Below are 23202 nucleotides of genomic sequence, written 5' to 3'. Positions count from 1 at the left end.
GTATTTCGTATTGTTTATTTATTTAATGTTTACACAGCACTACATCAGTCTTATCACCAACACACTGAGAAACTACATACTTTAATTTAAAATTAACATCCAAATACACTCGACTGCCAATCCATCCACCGCAGCTCATAAACTCGCAAAATCTCAAGCACTCATGAGTCTACAGGAGATGCACTAGGAGAAGCCTAAGGGTTATATTTCTAATGTCCGGTACAAAAAGTCTTACAAGCCTCTCTACTAGTTCAAGGCAGTCAGAATCTCCACGAAAAGCCCAACAAGCTAAAAGTAGTAGGCTTAAGTTGCGCCTCACCTCCAAAGAAAAGAAGCCCTGGGTTCCTAAAATAAATATTTTTTGGTAATACATCCTAAGGAAATTCTTTTGGACCTTTTCCAATAGTAGAATGTACGTTGACTCGTAAAGGATCCAGACTAATGCTGACGCCTCCAGCTTGCTTCTGACCAGAACATTGTAAAAAAACTTTTATGGGGCAAGGGTCATGGAATTCTCTGACGTTGCGAGTGACAAAGCCTAATCTACTGAAGCTACAGTGGCAAGTGCTTTGATGTGGTCGTGAAATGTTAGCCGCGTATCGAATATGACCGCAAGATCCTTTACTGAGACGACTCTTGTTATTACAAGAGTCTATTGACCTAAGAGTCTATTGGCTCAGATCCAAGAAAATATTGAGCATGTGTAGGAAATAGGGCTCGATTAAAACTACACACTTGACACTTAGCCGCATTGAAAGTCACTTTGTTATCCCGACTCCTTTGGAACAGAGATGAAACATCCTCCTGCAGCAACTTACAATCCTCCTCCTTCTCAACTCAATATACCAATTTAAGATCGTTGGCGTAGAGTAGACAACGAGCGTTATGGATAACCGAGGGCAGGTCATTGACCATTATTCCAAATAGGAAAGGCCCCAAGATTGAATCTTGGCTGTCACCAGAACGAGTATGGTACGGATCTGGTACGAAGTGGCTATGCTGGTCGTTGCGTACTGCGGTTGATCACGCAGATAACTGGCAAAAATGTTAAATAAATGTGGATTGAACCAAATAGCGTCTAGTTTGTGTAGGAATACATCGTTACCCACACGATTGAAGGCTTTTCGGAAATCATAATACAGGACGTCTACCAGGATACCCATATCCAGATGCTCTAAGATGGTGTCAACCAAGGTCAGGTTAGTTTCCACAGACCGTTTCGCTCTGAAACCATGCTGAGTGTTGCACAGGAATAATGGTTTCACTTGTTTCGACAACGTGCCATGGAGTATGGACTCAAACAGCTTTGCTAAAGCTGAAAGAAAAGAATACCGTGACTTTGGGATCAGTCTTAATACCCGTGCAATCTTCCAATGGTGAGGATATGTACTTGTGGAGAGTAGTTACCAGATTAAGCATGAAGTGTATTGGACCATTCAAATGCTCTAAACACCCCTTTAAGATATATGCAGGTACCTAAGTAGTCTAATCCAAAAGCATAGACGCCTGAAAAACTTACTTTGGTGTTAAGACCCTTTTGAGCTTAAGTTCGTCGACAGTGCACCATGAATAACAGCAGATATGCCCGTATGTGCTCCGATCCTCAAGCACAGATGGATGAACTTGCGATGCTCCACCGCCCTGAGAGTTTATTACACCGCTTTTTACTGCTGGTATCAGTTTTTTGAGATTTATCACGCACGGATTGGGAATTGTCGCTTTTGACGGCGGAGGCACTATTATTGCTTATCGGCCTGTGTTTATGTTCCTGTAGTTTCTGCCTTTTATTCCAAACATTTGCCCCTTCTCTACCTTATCGTCGACAGGCATCAGATGATTCCAACTCTCTTAGTCTCTTAATAACGTGTCAAATTTCTCAGCACAGTCCTTGAGTGCGGTCAGGTATTATATGTAGAGCGGTAGGTTATGTTAATCTACTGCGCTCTAATTAAATCCAAAAATCACCAGTTGGGCTCCCCTATATATTATTACATACAGTTTTAAATGCTTATACCAACATACTATTTATACTAACTTAACCCTCTTTCCATTAAATGCACTGCCTCAAATACATTATCATTACCTTCTAAATTCGTTCATTACCTTCCCTGGCAAAATTGGAAGGAAAAGAAATGAATGACACAGATATGAATGAAGTTTTGGAAGTTTTCGTCGCCTAGGTCGGTTGATATCTGACCTTGATTTCGCAGAATAAGCCACCCGAAAGGCAAACCTAAAACACATCAATTAGGTATAATTTTAATAATGTACAATTGGTACTTACTCTATAAATCACTAGATGGCGATGAAGATTTATCTGAACCACACTCCTTCCCGACACGAGAGAACGTAGGTATTTTCGTCAAAAGCAACATACGGACGACCGCTGCAGTAGCACGCGGCCAACTGACTAACGAACAATGTGTTGTATCCGCGGGAAGTGCTATATACCCTTGCTATATAGCAAAATATAGCTAATCCATTTCTCGCGTCGGTAATGAAGAAATTGCTTGGACCATACACTTATAAGGCTGTATAGTTTTATTGTTAATTTCTTAGCGTATAATAGTATACGATATAAAACATAACTAAATTACTTGTTTACTGAACCAACAACAAGTTTTCTATTTTTAGTATCTTAAGGTTCAAATGGAAGTCAAAGTTATACTTCACGCGTTACATGCAGAGAGGAATGAAAATAGTGGGGGTTAATTGTAAATATAAGGAAATTAACCACCTTTTTAGAATTGTTCATGGCAGGCCCATATACTTTAGGTCCTATGTTACAACCTTGCATTAACAGATATTCGAAAACACCATCTCATTTTTGGTAAATTGCAAATAATACCGATTTGCACGAAATGCGAGAATGACCCATTTATGAAATATCTAATCTCTTACTTTTTTGTCGAAGGTTTTACTTATTTCTTATGAACTTATTACTTGGATAATAGTTACTCTCAAGCTCAGTGCAGAGTTGACTTCATATCCCTAAAATACACTATCTAATACCTTTAAACGAGCAAATTCTTGTTTATTTCGGGGATCTCGGAAACGGCTCTAACGATATCGATGAAATTTGCTAAATGGGGGTTTTCAGGGGCGATAAATCGGTCTAGCTAGGTCTTATCTCTGAGACTTTATATGTTTTCCGAGCAAAGCTCGCTCTCTCAGATATTAAACAAATATTAAGACACTAAACAATAATCTTCACTAACTCAAACAACAAGGAAGTACGAAGGCGAACAACGGTTCGTAACATACAGTTGCTATGCACCTGTCATAGTCCGTTGACATTAATTAGCTGGTTATGGTGAGTCCGTTACTAGATGCTAGTTAACATACAATACGTACAGGTATTTAAGTCAAGCCAAAGAGAATAGACTGTATAGAGAGTTACTGTCATGGTCAATTATGTAGCCACAGTACATTTACTGCCATCTTTCGACAGAAGATTAAAACTGTCAGATCGCTATTTGACTTTGATCCTTATTCTTTCACTGATATGTATTAACTTGTTAAATATTAATATTAACGCCATCTACTCAAGAGTAGGCTGAAGGTTATAGTTATAGCGCCATCGCTCGAAAAGATTTCACCATACCTTTGGCCTAGTGTCGAGTAGAGAGGCGTTAATATTCATATTTAACAAGTTAACACATATCAGTGAAAGAATAAGGATCAAATTCAAATGGCGTTCTAACAGTTTTAATCTTCTATCGAAAGATGGCAGTAAATTTACTGTGGCTACATAATTTACTCTGACAATTCGCCTCTATTTCAAATTCTCTTTGGTCAAGCCTAGGAAAGTGCGCTAGTGCATATGTGCTGAATGCTGAATAAATGAAAAAAGCACTTCAAAATAACCTGCACAAAGAAATATCATGCTCCAAGCGCGAAAAATGCTGCGGATATAGGAAATGAGCCATCGTCCCACTAACCCAATGTGAAAAATTAAAATATGTATATGTATCGTGTAACCGAATGAACGAACTCACTTTTTAACACTACCTATATATACCTTTCGCGTCGAATAATTGTTCCTATGACAGTTCATTTTTATATAGAAAGAAAGAAATAAAATACATTTATTTAACGCCACAGCGTATTACGTATAGAAAAGAAGACATACAGACATAAAAAAAACATTGGACGCTAAAATAGGACGTTATGTAATGGGTCTATTGCCTGAATAAAGAAGCATTCCGTGGCGCTGGTTTTCAGTGGGGACCTGACTTAAAACTATGAGACGACACATACGCCAACGACACACAAAAAACTGACATAAAAAGAGTGACACAAAAATTGATACAGTCATACTGAACAACAACAAAAGAAAAAAAACATGGAGTAGTTGTCTCGTAAAATTTTTGTAGACATTTTTTGGAAGTTACATAAGCTCAGTTATTTATCTACAAATGATGTAGGACATTGTAGGCAATATAAATACGGTAAAAACGATTTTCTTTCATTATTTTTTAAATTAAGCCTAACCAAAACTGAAGGAATTGCCATTGCAATTGCCATGTCGTTTATTTTCACCAATAGGAGGCACATTAAATAGGTATTCCCGTTATTCGTTAGTCTTCTTCTTAACAATATTGTTGTTTACCTTTTATGTTCCGCTAAGTAAACATATTCGTCAACGTCACAATATAAACATCCCGTAAAGGAACTGCGACCTTTCCAGGAAATGGTGATGGGTTTCCTTTCCTGTTGGCAACAGGAAAGCAAATGCGATAAAATTATAAGACATTAATTTGAATGAGCAGGTTACATAATGTCTATTTCCTGGGTCCTGCAATAATAGGCAAGGTATGCTCAGCAAGTGCCTAAGGGGGGTATTCCACCTGTCCAATTTGTATTTTGTCTCACATTTGCTTAATGGAGACAGTGAGATGCAATGACATTGGACCAAGATATTGCACAGATGGAATACCACCCTATCCAAAAAAAATATTATTCAAGAATTTTTAGTGGTGTTTCTGTGTAGGTAGGTATATTATGTAAATTACTGACTTTAAATGTATTAATTTGACTTTAAGCAAAAAGTACAGTACACTAAGTACAGTCACCACACGGGATTGTTATGCCATTTAGGGTTCTTGCTAAATTGAAAATTCTATAGCGTAAGTATTGAACAACCAATTTAGCTAGGACCCTAAATGGCGCAACAATCGCGGAGCGTGATTACCATCGTCTCTACTTGCATGAATTCTGAGATAAGAATTTTGTTTTCGTGAACGTTACAATTATTATAATGGTAGGTGGTACCTAGATAAAATTCTAGGCCATATGGCAAAATCTAACAAACAATTTCAACTTAATCAGTGATTAATAATCACCAACATGTTATATCCCAATTCAACATGTTATATCTCCAAGTCTAAGTCAGAAGGCTTATAAATTACTTATAAATATGTACCACTTGTCAATCATTCAAATATAATTGACAAATATGAGTCCTGTATGATAATTGATAACATAATGATAAAGTCAATAGAAAGATTACTTATTTACATAATGAGTCAGAGCGCGATTTCGCCCAACAGTGCTGTTTTAACCTGAAGCCAGATCCTGTTCCTAATTTAGCGCCGTGTAAGGTGATTGACTTGTTCCGTTTTTGGTAAGAAATACTCGTAAGTTCACCGCTAAAATAGTCCGTCGCCTGCGGGCTTTTTAGAACTCGTGTTTGTGTCCAGAATTATCGTACGCATTTGTTTTTACTCTACTTTCGGTATCAATGCGTGTGCCTAGCGTGCTAAGTGTGCTTGTCTTAATCTCAGCTTTTGTATTTCGAAATATTAGATAAATATCTAAGATACGAATACGTTATGGTATGCATCTATCTGTGAAGTAAATTGAGAAATTAACTGTATTCTTTTAACAACTCAGTAGGGTTAACCATTTGGTACTACATGTGTTTACCAATGGACTCGGATCAATCTAATTGAAATAAATTTCAAGATGTCAATTAATTACAATTAATTACTGGTAAATTAGCTTAGCTGCTTAGCTCATGTTGCCTACTGTTTTCAAGTTTTTGCATGACTTAAACGACCTCATTGTTCTAAACCCACCTCTCACATTTCACATAATTATGACTTGCCACCTTAAATTGTTTATTCATAAAACAAACTTGACAAATTGACACCTCTTGCACTTTTGACACTTGAATGTCAAATTTCACAACCTTTGGATATTGTATCGATAATTCTGATCCTTATCTGAGTCATGGGTGTTACTGTTAACTATGTATTTGTATGTTATATACATACATCGTTGTCTGTGTACCCACAACTGTTTAATTTTGTAATGTGCTTTAATAATTAATCTTCACCAAAAACTGGGTAACAAATAAAGGATAAGTAATCAAAGAACATAATTTAAAAAACCAGTATAACGCCCTCCTTAATTATGATTTATGAAGTCGGTTAAAAGAACAGACATTACGAAACAGTCTTGACCGTAGTTCAACTTAAGTAGTTCTTAAGCAGAAATTTGCCCCATTTTAATAACGCATTGAATTGTCAAGGAAAACGAAACGGAAAATTAAACTAAACGTTAATTAATGAATGCCAAAAACATGACTAATTACGGATAATTAGTATTTTAAACGGGTCAAGGCGCGTGGTATAGTAACTCATATTACTCCCATTAGTTCTTATTGATGCTTTATTTCACGGGTTTCTTACAAATTAACATAATTCTAAGTGATAGGTTAGTGGGATGGTGCAAGTGGGCCTTATAAAGACGAAAGTAGCGTAACGATGCAAGACTTGCTAAATAAGTTTAGACGACTCACAGAAGTAAGTCGCGTAAAACAAATGAATGAAATACTTTGAAGTCAAGTTTAAGCGCATAATATTTAATATCAAAATGATCCTAAAAAGTGTATTAAATAATCAAACATTCGGCCGAGCCTCCATCGGAATTGGTTAAACAATAACATCGTTCTGAGTGTTCTGACGGGCGTAATGGAAATGGGTCGGCTCCCGGCGGTTCTGGCACGCCACCGTTATTGATGGACACAAAAAATGAGCACACTAAATTACATGCCCTAATATTGGCGAACTTGGGCTCCTGGGGGATTGTTGGTAAACAAATTTAAAAAATATAGGGTAGTACACAGGACGATAGAAACGCTGGTAAACATCCGATCTAAGAGTACCCAACTAGCAAAATAGTCGTATAAGAATTGATTTACTCAGCCTGTAATCGTATAACAGCCGAGTTACGGTTGTTGAAACACCAATATATCGTATAATAGCGGTTAACTCGACTATTTAGCAATTTTCGCTAATTAGTGCTATAATCATGTCGTATAAAATTTATAGCACTATCTTTTAGCACTTTTATTCCACCTTTTAATAAATGCTGAGTTAGCGCTACTAAATCACTTTTATTCAGCATAATTGTTCTATTAAAATCATATAACAGCTATAGAATAGCTAATTGTCTGAATAAGGCGCTTTAATACAACTGTTACTCAACTCTCTTCTCTGTTGCTATAAAAGCCTATTAAAAGCAATCCAATAACCATTTGGCAACAATGCTGCTGTAACAGCGCGCTTATATCATAATTCGGGTAATGGGGCTCAAACCGCTGTTATAGGAGCTGAAGTGTATTTACAGGTTTTATTCAAAATGTATTCAGCTTAGAGTACTTTTAAAGAGTTTTGAACTACATTAACAGCACAAGTCAGCCATGTTGTACGTTTCAATATAGTCCGGTGGCCAACTGCATGAAACCCTACCTGATAAAAAAATAGAAAATCCTACTCTGTAGGGGTAGTTGACTTTTAGTAGCATCAACTGCTCTTGGTCGGCCGCGGCTTAATTTCGCAAATTTTGCGTAAATGGCAAAATAGTGGCACAAAAATTCATCAAAAAAAAAACCCCATCGTATAATAGAATGAAACTTGCAGGGTAGGATAGCTGCCTTTGAGGACAGCAAAACAAAAGTGGTCAGCTACATCATGTGTTGGCAGGTTCCTGTGTTCGACCGAATTTGTGGTACCACGTGACAACTACAATTTACCTCATCGAAAAATAGAATGAAAAAAACTGATTGTAATACCTACATTAAATTTGTTGACGTATGTCTTGGTCGGCCTCACCTTAGCCTGATAGCTTTTGCAATCCGTCCGCATTAAAAAAAATGTGAATGGCAGCAATCCTACCATACAAGTGACATTCTATTTTTCGATGAAGTAAATTGTAGCTCACGTGGTACCACAAATTCGGTCGGACACAGGAACCTGCCAACATAGGATGTAGCTGACCACTTTTGTTTTTTTGATGAATATTTGTACCACTTTATGCCATTTGCGCAAAATTTGCCAAGTTAAGCCACGGCCGACCAAGAGCAGTTGAAGCTGCTAAAAGTCAGCTACCCCCACAGAGTAGGATTATTCTATTTTTTTATCAGGTAGGGTTTCATGCAGTCGGCCACCGGACTATAAATCCATAAACATGGCGACATCATGTGCTATAAGTGTAGCAGTAAACGCAGTTACTCGACTTATAGTCGAATTAATGAGATATAACAGAAACTAGATCGTGTAAGCAAATTTTTACTTATTTTAATTAATATTTTTTTATTGAAATTTAAGAAAATAGGCGGCCCATGAATATATATGAACCAGTGTCTTTGGTTTTATCAATAAAGTATTTTTCGCGCTAGGTTTTACTGTATTACGTGTACTTACAGACAGTAAAAACTTATGTACACAATCACGGTAAAAATAAATGTCATGGATGACAGCAGTAAAAAAATACTTAAGTACCTTTTTGTTTTATTAGATACGTGAAGACGATTAGGCCTCAAAACTTAATCAAATAATTGAAATATAATCGCTTACCTGAGATCGTTTTTAGCACATATTAGTTGAATAAAAGCATTTACTGCACTCTTACACATTCAAAATGCCGAGTAAAAGCAATTCGGCTACTTTTACGAAACATTTTTGCTGAGAAAAAGCAGTGCGGTTGCTTTTATAGAACACTTTCACTGAGTAATAGTAAATTGCTAATGTTTATAGAACGAATAGTCGAATAAAAGCACTATCGTTGCTATTAAAACACTAGAATCGCTTTTATCCACTTTTACTCAACTCTTACAGCATCGATTTGCTTCTTATACAGCGCTTACTCGATTTTTATAACACTTTTAGTCTGTATAAGTGCGCCTTTTCGCGTTGAGTAAACGCTTACAGGACTTTTATTCGACTGTTTTTACACCGTTTATAGCACCAAAAAGCGAAAACAAAAACGTGCTCTCAACTTTTATAGCACATACATTTGCTAGTTGGGTAATAGCGACTTTGCAAATTAACGTATGTTGTGAACGAACACGGAATTGGTAAGGTACTGGTTGGGTCAAACAGATCACTGTGTTATGTCTTTCCTGTAGACATACACAAGAGTTAAGGGCTATAAAGGTTAATTTTCTTATTTAACCCTTATCCACGTGAAAAGGTCCTCCTTTTATTTAAAGAACTATGATAAAATCATTACTTACATGCCCACAAGCTGTTAACTATTGCCCACAGGAGAGAAAACTAGCGTGTTATCGCGAACAGCACATTTTTCTCTCCTGTGGGCAATAGTTAACAGCTTGTGGGCATGTAAGCAATGATTTTATCATAGTTCTCTAAATAAAAGGAGGACCTTTTCACGTGGATAAGGGTTAAATAAGAAAAGTAACCTTTATAGCCCTTAACTTTTGTGTATGTCTACAGGAAAGACATAACACACTGATCTGTTTGACCCGGTTACGTTATCACTTGTGCGACATGACATTATCGTTTGTCCTAATCTGACATTTTGACTTATGTATTTATTTGTAAGAATGGGATAAAACAAAAATTAACTAAAAGTGGCTTGAATAAGGGGGTTAATAGGTATTCAAAGTTAATAATACTAAATCGTGCGCTAGATACACGATGTATGTATCTGGTTAGTGAGTGTTGAGGTCATTGTTGGCCGGACAAGATATCGGAATAAGGATGTGATACGACATACAATGCGACGGGATTCAGTCGAGTGACATCACCTGACTTCCAACCAAGACCGGATTGGGAGCCACTTGAGTTGCATGCGAAAATGAGAAACGTGGTCAAATTTACGCAACCCAAATATAAACCGGATACAGAGAATTCATAAATAAATAACTAAACTGAACACTGTTGCCGTAATGTAATTGCACGTAGACGTAGATGTGGTAGGCAACGGTATTCAATTTAGTTATGTATTTACTCCGAATCAGGAGTTCCATACGCTAAAATAATTATATTTAAGTAAAAAAAAAACTTCATATAGATAACAGCCGATAATCTGTTGAACTGAACCACATGATTGTAACGACTATTTTACAAAGTAATCAATTTAATCAATGTCTTCATTTTCTATTAAGTAGATTAGCCTAAATAAAACTATTTTTTTAATATATAAGTTATTTGAAGCCACGACCTCTTTTCAGAATAGGAAATCGCATTCTTTAACCTTAAGACAACTTAATATAATGTTATGAAAATGTCGCGTTTTCTGTGCAGACAGCGAGACGGCATTAATGGCATGTTATGGCCGTCTCATGGTATTTCAGAACGGCGGTGACATTCGCAAATATCACGTCGATTAGGGTTGGCGTACGACAAGTTATTTAGCAAGACGTCCTATAGCAGGGTCAAACAGATCACTGTGTTATGTCTTTCCTGTAGACATACACAAGAGTTAAGGGCTATAAAGGTTAATTTTCTTATTTAACCCTTATCCACGTGAAAAGGTCCTCCTTTTATTTAGAGAACTATGATAAAATCATTGCTTACATGCCCACAAGCTGTTAACTATTGCCCACAGGAGAGAAAAATGTACTGTTCGCGATAACACCCAAAAGTTGTCGTGCCACTGAAAAAAAATATCACTAAAAATTCTTAACAACTTCGCTAAGAGAGGTGAGTTAATTTATTAAATTTTAAATAATTAATACTTGATGAAAACTAGAATGTGTTTTATTAATTGCATTTACCATGAGATAAGGTATACAACACACTATGTTGTGACTCCACAGATGTAAAAAAATAGTGGTATTTGGCCCAATCCCATTATAGGAGCTGTAAAACTGCATACCTCCTATGATGGGACAATTGACATAATGATGCTTGCCATGCCATAATTTCATGTTTTAAACAATACAGAAGTAAAATGTAGTTACGAAATATGTCAACCGGGAGGTATTCTCGGACTTAGGATAAATTAATATCGTTTTTCCAAACTTTTATTTAACTTGCCTTGTTAGTTAGTGTGGGTCAAATCTTGGTTGCTGAATTTGACCCACTTTTCGATTTCCGATTCAGTTGAAATTTTTTGTAAGTACGTAATTAAGTATGCAAATCGGATGATAATGCAATATTATGATAACATGGACTTGATCTGATGATGGAGACAGGAGGTGGCCATGGGAACTTTATCGCAATAAACCCTAACTAATTGTGTTTGGGTATATTAGAATTGTCTCGATGAATCTAATACAATAATAATTGGCTGTGGAAAGAAAAATACATTCAGCGATAAAAGCTTATACCAAAAATAGATTTTTTTGCCATAACTTATTCCCCATTTCAATATTTTATACTGATAGAGCAATGTCCATTATAGGCGGGCCATTACTGGATCCACGTCCATTACCGGGGGCCCATTACTGGAGCTTTGGTGTCCATGACTGGAGAAAAAAAGCATAGTTTTAATTTGTTAATTATGTGGAAACTCATTGCAGTATCTTTGATACAACACGCTTAAAACATGAAAGGCGGATAGGACTTTCATCTTTTAACACGCTAAGCGGAAGACCATTTACATGTACAAGGGAAATATCATAAATACTCCAAATTTCCTCTTAAATGTCCCATGACTGGTGCTGTTACTATATTAAAAGACAGTTGAACACCTTGACTAGGATAAAATATTTAATAAATGTTATTTAAATTAGTTCAGGTTTGCCTATTACGAGTATTCCACTTTTAGTGTTAGAAAAACTTCGCAGAAGTATCTTCTTTTCAAATCTATAGACCTAGATTCCTTTTTTAAGAACCCCATAATGTAGCCCCTCGAGTAGACTTCGGCAGGGAGCTATGCGGTAGGTATATAATGTAAAATAGCATGATAACCAGTGATCGTACATTTTCCAGCATTTTTGGTGCAGCGGAGTGGTGTTAAGAGCCAACGGGAGTGGTCATTTCTCCATACAAACGTACTCCTCGTTTTCCTCCGTAGTTTTTGAAGCTAGAGCAATGATTTTTTCAACACAGATTAATATTGTCAATATCTGTGTCGGACCGTTTTGCTTTTTTTGATATTTTTGTTTTTTAAGGCGCTAGAGCCCTTCAAAAATGGCCATAATGGCCTAATTGACTATGCCACAATGAGAGGCGTGGCATTCAAAACTGATATCAATTGGCCAAAAAAGCAAAACGGTCCGACACAGATAATTTCATAATCATTTAGATTTCCAAATTTGGTTACGATTGGTTAAGTTTTGGAGGAGGAAACAGAGGAGTACGAAACCTCGATTTTTGAGATTTTTACGCAGGATTTTTCGCCTTGTCCTTATCGCACTACGTTTAGGTGCCGCTTCCGTTAGCGAGACGGGTATATTTACCTAAAATATTTAAAACTCAGCTCCTGTTTCGTTTTAACGGAATTGGTATAAATAATTTCAACCCTAATGATTAATTAGCGTTAATTACGTTAATATTAACCTTAATTTACCATTTCAGTTGAAATGCTGGAAAATATACGATCACTGATGATAACTAACACACTATTTACTTTTAAAATGTACCACCTCTTAAAACCCTACACTTACACACCTCAGGAGTTATTCTAATCCTAAAAAAACGTAAACTCTCAATTTTACCGACACGCAAACGAGGTCCCAATGATATGACATCCCCTCTACGCGCTCCAGCTAACTTATTAAACTTTATAAATGGAATATTTTATTCTGTAGCTAAACACCTAAGGTAAACGTACAGGTGCTCGACGCGGTCCCAGTACATATCATCTTGAAACTTAAGTCATTGGGCATTAGCATGTGGAGCACTAGTACGTTTACCTTACTATGCATAAAGCATAAACATAACCCAGCGTAGGTATATTTTTAAATATTGCAGAATTGTTTTCCGGAAAGCATAATGGTTTGTTTTGCTATTATCTAGTTAGAGTTTAATGAGGTCATAATAGGGTAAACACAACGTTGACTTTGCTAATTGTTCACTTATAGCTCCAATGGAAGTCGTTCAACAATCTGAGATATGCAGGTTATGTACAAAGTGTACAATAATATATTATCCGCACTGTTTTAAGAATGTTGTATCTGTGCCACTGAATGAGGTATTTCTGAATATTTTCACTGAAACCAAATTTTTCACTCATACTTTTACTTTTGATATAGTTTTCACTTACACTCAATTTCAATATGTTTATCTACACTCTAAACTAGACTATAGAGCATTTTATATATAGCTACATCTTTCACAAATCATAAGCACACTTTGTTTACAAGTAGTAAAGTAAACTAACTCACTAACAGTTACTAGTTAGTAATAATTACAAAATCATTTGTTTAACATCGTCGATCCGCGGAAATCAGTCAACTCGTCAGTTATCGTAGAGTTCTTGTGGATGACCAATGAACACAGTGCAGTGGTTACAGTGACAGTTACGGAATATGGGTTACAATGATGTCGATAATGCAAAATATGGGACGTTATATAGAATACATACACTGCGGTAAGAGATCTACGTTATTAAATCTTAGGAGTTGCCTCCAGAATCTCGCGAACTAAATTGACAGGTCAATGTGCACAAATGATACCACAGTTCGGCCAGTGCTGTTTATATCGATATTTTCAAAAAAGTTTGAATTAGAGAATATCGCGAGAATTCACCGCTAGGGGCGCTACTATGGGCCCGATTCGGATTTTGAAATAGACATCTATTAGACATCTTTGAGACATCACCAAGATACGATAACGATATGTTTAAGATCTAACCTGTCAAATTTGACATTTGCGCGATTCTGGAGATACTGTTGAACGATTTCCACAGGATATGACTTAGAGATCCAATTCACATCTAATAGATATCTTACTCTATCTAACGTAAAAGTGACATTGGTTGCCCGAATTGCGCTGCAAAAGAGAACTAGTTGATATCTAAACTATAACGTATCTAGAATGGATCTAGTACTATTGCGCGGTCAGTTAAAATGTATCTTTAAGTAATTTAAGTTAATTTACAAATGTTACTTGGTATTTCGTAAATTAAAATAGTAATAGAGACAAGGATATTGGATAAACATATTTTAATTAAATAAATATGTTATTATATTTATTTCGTTTTATTTGGAAAACAGAACTTACAGCTAGCAGTAACAAGTTGTAGGTGATAACATAGAAACAGTGGATTTTACACAAACACCCGTTTATAATTTCATTGTTTTTACCTTAAATCCGTAAACCGTAATCCGTGACCACAGCTGGTGCAACTCAGCTAAAAACGTCGGAATTTAAGGTAAAAACAATGAAATTATATCGCGGTAGACCCGTAAAATATGTCTCGATTAATATTCGTTGATTGTTGAAATTACACAGTTACGTACTCGTAACTATTCATCGTGTCGCTCAAATTTGGCCACTCTCGGATCCGGGGCCCATGGTATTTTACCCACTTTATAACTATCATAATATATAATCACGCTCACGCTACAGAAGTATTTTTGTACTATGCTGCATATTTAATGAATTACTTGTTCCAGATTGCTGCGGCCGGTATCGGTGGCCGGCGCGATGGAGCACGCGCTGCAACATCGCGAGCGCGTCGGCGTGCAGGATTTCGTGCTGCTCGAAGACTATCAATCTGAGGCCGCCTTTATTGACAATCTGAGGAAGAGGTTCAACGAGAACATTATTTATGTGAGTATTAGCGTCCAGTCTGTTATTTCACAATCTTATTGCAAAATAACAGATGAAGCGAAGAAGCGGGAATTGGAAGGGGTAAACCTCGGCGGACTTTCTCTGAGCAGATCGGGGAAATCCTGAAGAAAGGCCTGGTCAAGAGCGCCCTAAAGCAGCGAGCGTGTACGAGGAAAGTTATGAAAGTGAAGGAAGCGAATGAATCAGGATCGTAGCAAGTGGAAATCCGTGGTCTCTGCCTATCCCTCCGGGAAATAGGCGTGTGTATGCATGTATGTATTGCAAAGGCATTAGTTCCACCGATGGTCAATTAAGTGTTGATGTTTCTGAGCACTTCTAATAGTAGATATGTTCGTCGAGGACTACCAGTGTGAAACCGCCTGTATAGATAATCTAAAGAGGCTCCAAGCGAACATTATCTTTATTCTGAGTAGGTATCACGTCCACACTGTTAACTAACAATTTGCAAACCTTATTGGATAGGCACAAGTTCTACCGATTACTGAACATTTCTAGAGAGGTGTATGTAACTATCACAAGATAATAGACAGTAGGCACAACTACATTCCTACTACGTTCCGACATACATTGACAAAATTATTACGCCAAACCAAACGGCTAATAAACACATCTTCCCAACACATAGGTAATATATTCCTATCCCTAACTATTGATCTATTTATTAAGATGTGTATCAGATTTTAGTAATAATTTCTTACTATTCTAATCTAACTATTACTATTAACTGTAACTATTATTATTTGTTATTCTGACTATTGACGGCAAAATATCATATTTGTATTGTGTGGTTTCGAGTGAAATTAGGGGTGTAATCTCATAAGTGGATTAGCCGAATGGCGCGACCGCCGAAGCCTTTAAACCTCCACCACATTAGTAAACCACCTTTTGTAAAAGGTATAAAGTAATTATCGTGTCAGCGATGCACTTAAAACCTTTATATAACGATAACAGGAAAACACGCTCTGCAATAGGGCCGCAGCCCAAAAACGTGGAGACTAGGCAGACAGACAAAAGAGTTCAGACTAGACAGTCCAGGCAAATGACCTATTAAAGATCTGTCTGTTCTGCATAATTAGCGTTATATTTGGAAGGTTCTATTTTAAGATGTCATAATATCGGTGGACTAAGAGAGAACTCGTCACTCCAATTGGCCCGTGTTTTCAAAGCAACTATATATTCCGTCACAGGTCATGACGCTGGTTTAACAAAGTACCTACATAGAACACACACACAAAATATATAATCAGAAAATTTGGACGCTGATGAAGTAAGATTCTCACACAGCGTAATGCCGCAGCAACCCGTTGCGCTGGTTTTCAGTGCGGATCTGACTTAAAAACTACGAAAATTTTGTAGCGACACATATCATATTGCCCACGATAACTGCAGAGTCATCATACCTACGAACCCACGGTTCAGTTGTCAACTTGTCACACAATCTTAACTGAATATGATTATAGTAGTATACCCTATAATGGACACGGAACCAGTAATGGGACAAAATAACACAATTCCTCTAAAATAAGTATAAAAAAGTAGTTTATAAACACTGGATATATTTTTATCATAAATAAGAGTCCTAGAGCTGATTATGTTTGAATTTTTATTAAATTCGGTTATTTTTTAAGAAATGTGCGTCAACCCAAAAGTTGTCGTGCCACTGAAAAAAAATATCACTAAAAATTCTTAACTACTTCGCTAAGAGAGGTGAGTTAATTTATTAAATTTTAATTAATTAATACTTGATGAAAACTAGAATGTGTTTTGTTAATTGCATTTACCATGAGATAAGGTATACAACACACTATGTTGTGACTCCACAGATGTAAAAAAATAGTGGTATTTGGCCCAATCCCATTATAGGAGCTGTAAAACTGCATACCTCCTATGATGGGACAATTGACATAATGATGCTCGCCATGCCATAATTTCATGTTTTAAACAATACAGAAGTAAAATGTAGTTACGAAATATGTCAACCAGGAGGTATTCTCGGACTTAGGATAAATTAATATCGTTTTTCCAAACTTTTATTTAACTTGCCTTGTTAGTTAGTGTGTAGTTAGGGTCAAATCTTGGTAGCTGAATTTGACCCACTTTTCGATATCCGATTCAGTTGAAATTTTGTGTAAGTACGTAATTAAGTATGCAAATCGGATGATAATGCAATATTATGATAACATGGACTTGATCTGATGGAGGTGGCTATGGGAACTTTATCGCAATAAACCCTAACTAATTGTGTTTGGGTATATTAGAATTGTCTCGATGAATCTAATACAATAATAATTGGCTGTGGAAAGAAAAATACATTCAGTGATAAAAGCTTATACCAAAAATTGATTTTTTTGCCATAACTTATTCCCCATTTCAAAATTTTATACTGATAGAGCAATGTCCATTATAGGGGCCCATTACTGGATTCACGTCCATTACCGGGGGCCCATTACTGGAGCTTTGGTGTCCATGACTGGAGAAAAAAGCATAGTTTTAATTTGTTAATTATGTGGAAACTCATTGCAGTATCTTTGATACAACACGCCTAAAACATGAAAGGCGGATAGGACTTTCATCTTTTAACACGCTAAGCGGAAGACCATTTACATGTACAAGGGAAATATCATAAATACTCCAAATTTCCTCTTAAATGTCCCATGACTGGTGCTGTTATATAGTAAAAGTTTTTGGGCACAAATGTCATTTTCGGTACAGGCTTTTATTGCTGACTGTACTTTCTTTACAGGCAACTATAATACTCATTGAGTCGATTCTAAAAACCCCAAACACAATAAAGTTTCGTTGTTATATCACAGAGTTCATGGCCATCTCCTGTCTCCATCATCAGATCACCTCGATGGTATCATAATATTGCATTGTCATCCGACTTACATATGTATGCAAATTTTCAGATTCATTGGAAGTCGGAAAGTAGGTCAAATTTAACTTGCAAGATTTGACACGTAAAAACATAGGTTAGGTTAGAGTTACAGTCAGTTACATTACAGTCACCTGCAATAATTTTTTTTTTTTTTTTTTTTTTTTTTTTATTTAGAAAACAAACAGCCTTTTACAAATAAGTCTTACAAAAATTATTAAAAATAGGCCTAAAGTTTCATATATTACTAGGTTGACTATTACAATAAAGGTAGTAGGTTACTTAATTATAAATTACCCGAAGGTATAGTTGTGAATACTACACGCAAATAAAATAAGAAAACAATGCAAGATATAACTAAAAATATTATTTAAACCTGTGTTGTGTACAATAAAGTGATTACTACTACTACTACTATAACTAAAAACAAATTTTTCAATTACTAGAAAACAAAATATGCCGAACTTTGTTCTTGAAAACCGACAAACTATGAATAAAAATGTCTATATCATTAAGCGATTCATTATACATATTACAAGTGCGCCTAAAGAAAGAATTTTTAGCATACTGTGTGCCACAGGAAGAAATAGAAAAGGTAGGTTTAGAACGTGAGTGGTACCGAGAAATTTTGAAGGAAATGTTTTCTAATAGTGGGTTGGAATCTATATGATTTCTAATAATTTTAAATAAGAATAAAATATCTAGATATGCTCTTCTTTTTTCCAAAGGAGGAAGACTATGTCTAGCTGCTGACGAAAGATAGTCACAGTTATAGCGGCCGGTTCTATAATCAAGGGACTTACAGAAAATTTTCTGAATCCTTTCAAGTCGAGACTTATGAATACCGAAATGTGGGCTCCAAACAACACTGCCAAACTCCAAAATACTACGGACGAAAGAGTAATACAAGACTTTTAACGTGAACGTACTTTTGAATGGTTTACTTAAACGCAAGATCATGCCTAACTTTTTATATGCTCTCGTCACAATATTATCTATATGTTCATTAAAGGAGAGTTTAGCGTCCAGAGTAATCCCTAAATCTCGAATCGACGACACACGTAAGACACTGCTACCAGCTAGTTTATAATCAAAAGTGATAGGATTATTTTTACGGGAAAACGTGATAGTATAGCATTTCTCAGCGTTTAGAATTAAATGATTTCGCTGACAATAGTCCTCAAATTGTGACAAATCGGATTGTAACGCAACACAATCATCATAATTTCTAATAGTCTTATATATTTTAGTATCGTCTGCGTAAAGAATGTGGGAAGAAGACTGAAAAATAGTATCAATATCATTCACATACAAAACAAATAGAAAAGGTCCCAGGTGCGAGCCCTGGGGAACTCCTGAGGGAATGGGTAGAAACTTTGACCTATAGCCCTTGAGTGCAACCGCCTGACTTCTATTACTAATGTAGGACTTTAACCACCTAAAAAGGTCACCGTGTATACCGATCCTGAAAAGCTTCTGAAGTAAAATAGAATGATCTATTTTATCGAAGCATTTAGAGAAATCGGTATACACGGCGTCAACTTGATAACCGGCATCCAAAGCATTAATAATATGGTCGGTATAAGTGACTAGGTTAGTGTCGACGCTTCTACCTTTGAAAAAACCATGTTGGTGCACAGAGATGTGTCGCGAGACTACAGAAGTAATTTCATTAGTCACAATTTTTTCAAAAATCTTAGCGAATACACAAAGTTTCGATATTGGTCGGTAAAGCTTAACATTATGTTTATCGCCGCCTTTGTGCACCGGTGTAATGATAGCCCGCTTCCAGATGCTAGGGACGATGCCTTCATTGAGAGACTTTCTGAAAAGCTTAGCCAAGGGAACCGCGAGCTCAGCGTAAAGTTTAGAAACTAAAAAAGGGTGAATATCATCAAAACCTGCGCCCTTATTAACACATATGAGTTTTAGATGCTTATATACTAAATCATCAGTAATATTAATACTAGAAATATCTACAGGGGTGGAAGAAGACTGAGGAGATGGAAGTCGTGATTGATTACAACCAGTAACAAAGACTGAACTGAAATAGTTGTTAAAAAGATCACAAATAACGTCACCTTCGGAGGTGGATCTATCATCATAATACATATTAGAAGGTATCTCATTTGCAGGAAATTTTGATTTGATGAAACTCCAAAAATATTTGGGCGAAGAAGTAATTTTCTTTTCACTGAGGGCAATATATTTAGTATAACAATCTTTACTAAGTTTCTTTTCTCTTTTCCTTAGTAATTTAAATTCAGCATAATCGATAGCGTTATTGTATTTTTTCCATCTAGCATGAGCATTCAATTTGTTTTTAATAATTTTAATTAATGGCCTGTTATACCAGGGAGGATACTTAGAAGTCGAGTAAACCTTACGCTAAACCTTATTTTTGCGGCCTTCGTTGTGTAATATATTTTTGCAGGTGACTGTACATACATACATTGTAAGGTAATAAAAAGCTTGTAAAATAACCATTAATTTATACCCATTGTCCAACAGACGTACATCGGCAACGTACTTATCTCCGTGAACCCTTACAAGAACCTGCCCATCTACACCGAGGAAAAGATCCAGCAGTATTACAAGAAGGCCTTTTTTGAGGCACCTCCACATGTGTAAGTTTCATTTAAGTATAGTAAGTTCTAACATTGGATAGGAACAATACCTAACCTATATACATATTTTGATAATGGTTGCCACAAAAACACAGTGTTGCATATTAAAATATTAAGAACGGGTCACTCACGTATTTTAAGTCCGAAAACGCTCGATATGTTTCACTCCGTACCGAGGAGTGTCATCAGGAGCTTTTTTGCTTATAGTACTATTACTTATTCTGTGGTATTAGGTAAGTACTTAATACTTACCAAGAGGGCTCAAGTGCATAATTATAATTTACTACACTTAAACATGTTGTTTATATAGTTTATCGAAATCGACATTAGCAACACACTTATATGTATCACTCAGCACTTGAATCATGAAATAAGATAGTATTTAGAATGTTGTCCGACATGTGAACTATAAATTTTCCACGGCTATTTACATATAAAATCTCGCCCGCGAGAGAGACTAGCCGCCTTTTTCTAACTGTATTAAATAAAGAGGGACGGGTAGTCTATCTCGCGGGCGAGTTACTCTCGCGCCAATCCTGCGCTAGCCCGGCTGGATTGTCAAACGTCAACGAACACCAGAGTTACCGTATAGGGTACGAAAGCGTATAGCGCGATCTACTTAAGCTGTTAATTTTAAACCACGATTTGTCCTAGACTCCTAGAATCTATGGTAGAACTTGACCCAGGGAGACGTAATATCCGCCAATCAGCGGTCAGGCTTAAACTGGTCTTCCAATGGCAAAATTAATGGCTAAGCGTTGAAAATCGACGTTAGAGATTATGCCAATTTCACAATGAATCTGTGTTTCTACCATCAGTTTTTACATTGACATATACGCTCACGTCTACGTAACTTACTTTCTATGCATCTCGCTCGTACTCGCATATTAGTGCAAGCGAGATGTACAGAAAATAAATTACGTAGACGTGAGCGTTATGTCAATGTCAAAACTGATGGTAGATCGAGGCTCTGCTATAGTAAGTATTATTTCAATTGCTTACTCCAGATGAGTCGAACTATTAGAGGAACCATAGTTTCTTTTTCTTATGTCCGGGTCAATCCCAAAAGCGCGTAAAACGGCAGAACCCTCACAACCCTAAGAAGTTGCCGATAATAAGATCCATCTAAAGTGGCCAGATGCCACAAATGTAGACGCAAATGTCGGTTCCTCATTGGCTTGTAGTCCATAGACCGGTCATCATCGTCCTCGCGTTGTCCCGGCATTCTGCCAGGGCTCATGGGAGCCTGGGGTCCGCTTGGCAACTAATCCCGAGATTTGGCAGAGGCACTAGTTTTTTACGAAAGCGACTGCCATCTGAACTTCCAACCCAGAGGATAAGCTAGACCATATTGGGATTAGTCCGGTTTCCTCACGATGTTTTCCTTCACCGAAAAGCGACTGGTAAATATCAAATGATATTTCGTAATACATAAGTTCCGAAAAACTCATTGGTACGAGCCGGGGTTTGAACCCATGACCTCCGGATTGAAAGTCGCAAGCTCTTACCACTAGGCCACGAGCGCTTATAATCCAGAGAGAAAAAGAAAATGACCATCGCGTAGGCGCTGCTTGCTTAGAGCATTTTTGTATTCACTGGTTTAGCAGAATGTTCAACATACCTACGTTCTCAAGAAGCAACGAGAATAGCCTATTGTTGCAATTTCACAGCGATTCTGCGCAGATTAGAACTGTTTCTAATAGACAATTCTGGATTAGAACTGTTTCTAATAGACAATGCCGGTCATGTATAGCTGTCCGGTCTTAGAAGATGTTAGTGGAAGGAAACAATGTCGTGACGAATTGACGCATACCGCATGCATGTACCTGCTTATCATTGTCACCAACTGAGTTGAAATATTAAAATAATGGTTAGTTCACATTTTGGGGAAAATACTTAGGTATAGGTAGGTAGTTCTTTGCTATCACCAAAACGGAATGTTGAATTTATACGGAATGAAAGAGGCGAGATCTAATTCAATATTTTTTTCTCTAGTTAGGTAAGTTATTCTCCAAAAAATTCGAGCAAAAGTTGCCATATTTCCCTGTTGCAAAATAAACTTCTTAACACGATATCCGATAGTTAAAGCGAAGTCAATGCATTGCGCTAAGAAAATTATGATGATGAATGAAACTTTGACCAAAATAATTCCATTTCTGATTGATTGTACCTTACTCAAAATAGGTACCGTAAAATGGGGTGAGTTGGGTGAAATTTGACTTTCAAACCTCTATAAAATTTTATTTTTACATGTGAAAACTGAATGGTGTATATAATAAGTGGTTCGGACGTTTGTATTTTAGTTTGTATTTTATTTTGGGTAGTTCTATTTCATAACTTTGACGATAAAGAGGAGAACCCACCTCACCCCGTAGTGCCTCGTATTTGGGGTGAGAGGGTTTTTCATACAAAGGTGATTTTGGAAGATTGTTGGATCGATTTTTTTTTATTATGAATATTACTATAGCTCCATTTTAAATTGGAATACATTATTTTTCTAGCACTAGCCTTAAAAACCCACCTCACCCTCCTCTCAATCCTTCTCTCCCCATTCATAACCCATAGCTCCCCGCGAAACCTACTCACCCCGTTTTACGGTACTTAATCTGTCCGATGTATATCAAAGTATCTTGGTACTTATCTACAACAATCAGATGATTTTGGCTTAATATGGCTTTATCCGCCTAATCCGCCTTCCTGTGCT

General features: G+C 36.6%; 1 protein-coding gene across 2 annotated transcripts in view; it reads left to right on the top strand.

Moving 5' to 3' along the window:
• The window catches only part of LOC134796184 (unconventional myosin IC), an 89250-nt gene that overhangs the window by 41225 nt on the left and 24823 nt on the right, over positions 1-23202 (top strand). For both annotated transcript variants that reach the window (XM_063768171.1, XM_063768172.1), the window contains exons 2-3: positions 14819-14975; positions 20383-20498. In XM_063768171.1, the coding sequence (XP_063624241.1) occupies positions 14819-14975; positions 20383-20498 (273 nt within the window). The remainder of the gene's footprint in view (positions 1-14818; positions 14976-20382; positions 20499-23202) is intronic.

This window comes from Cydia splendana, chromosome 13 (assembly GCF_910591565.1).
Source record: "Cydia splendana chromosome 13, ilCydSple1.2, whole genome shotgun sequence".
NCBI classification, from domain to species: domain Eukaryota; kingdom Metazoa; phylum Arthropoda; class Insecta; order Lepidoptera; family Tortricidae; genus Cydia; species Cydia splendana.
Note: the sequence above shows the minus strand (reverse complement) of the source record. Positions and strands in the feature narration are given on the sequence as shown.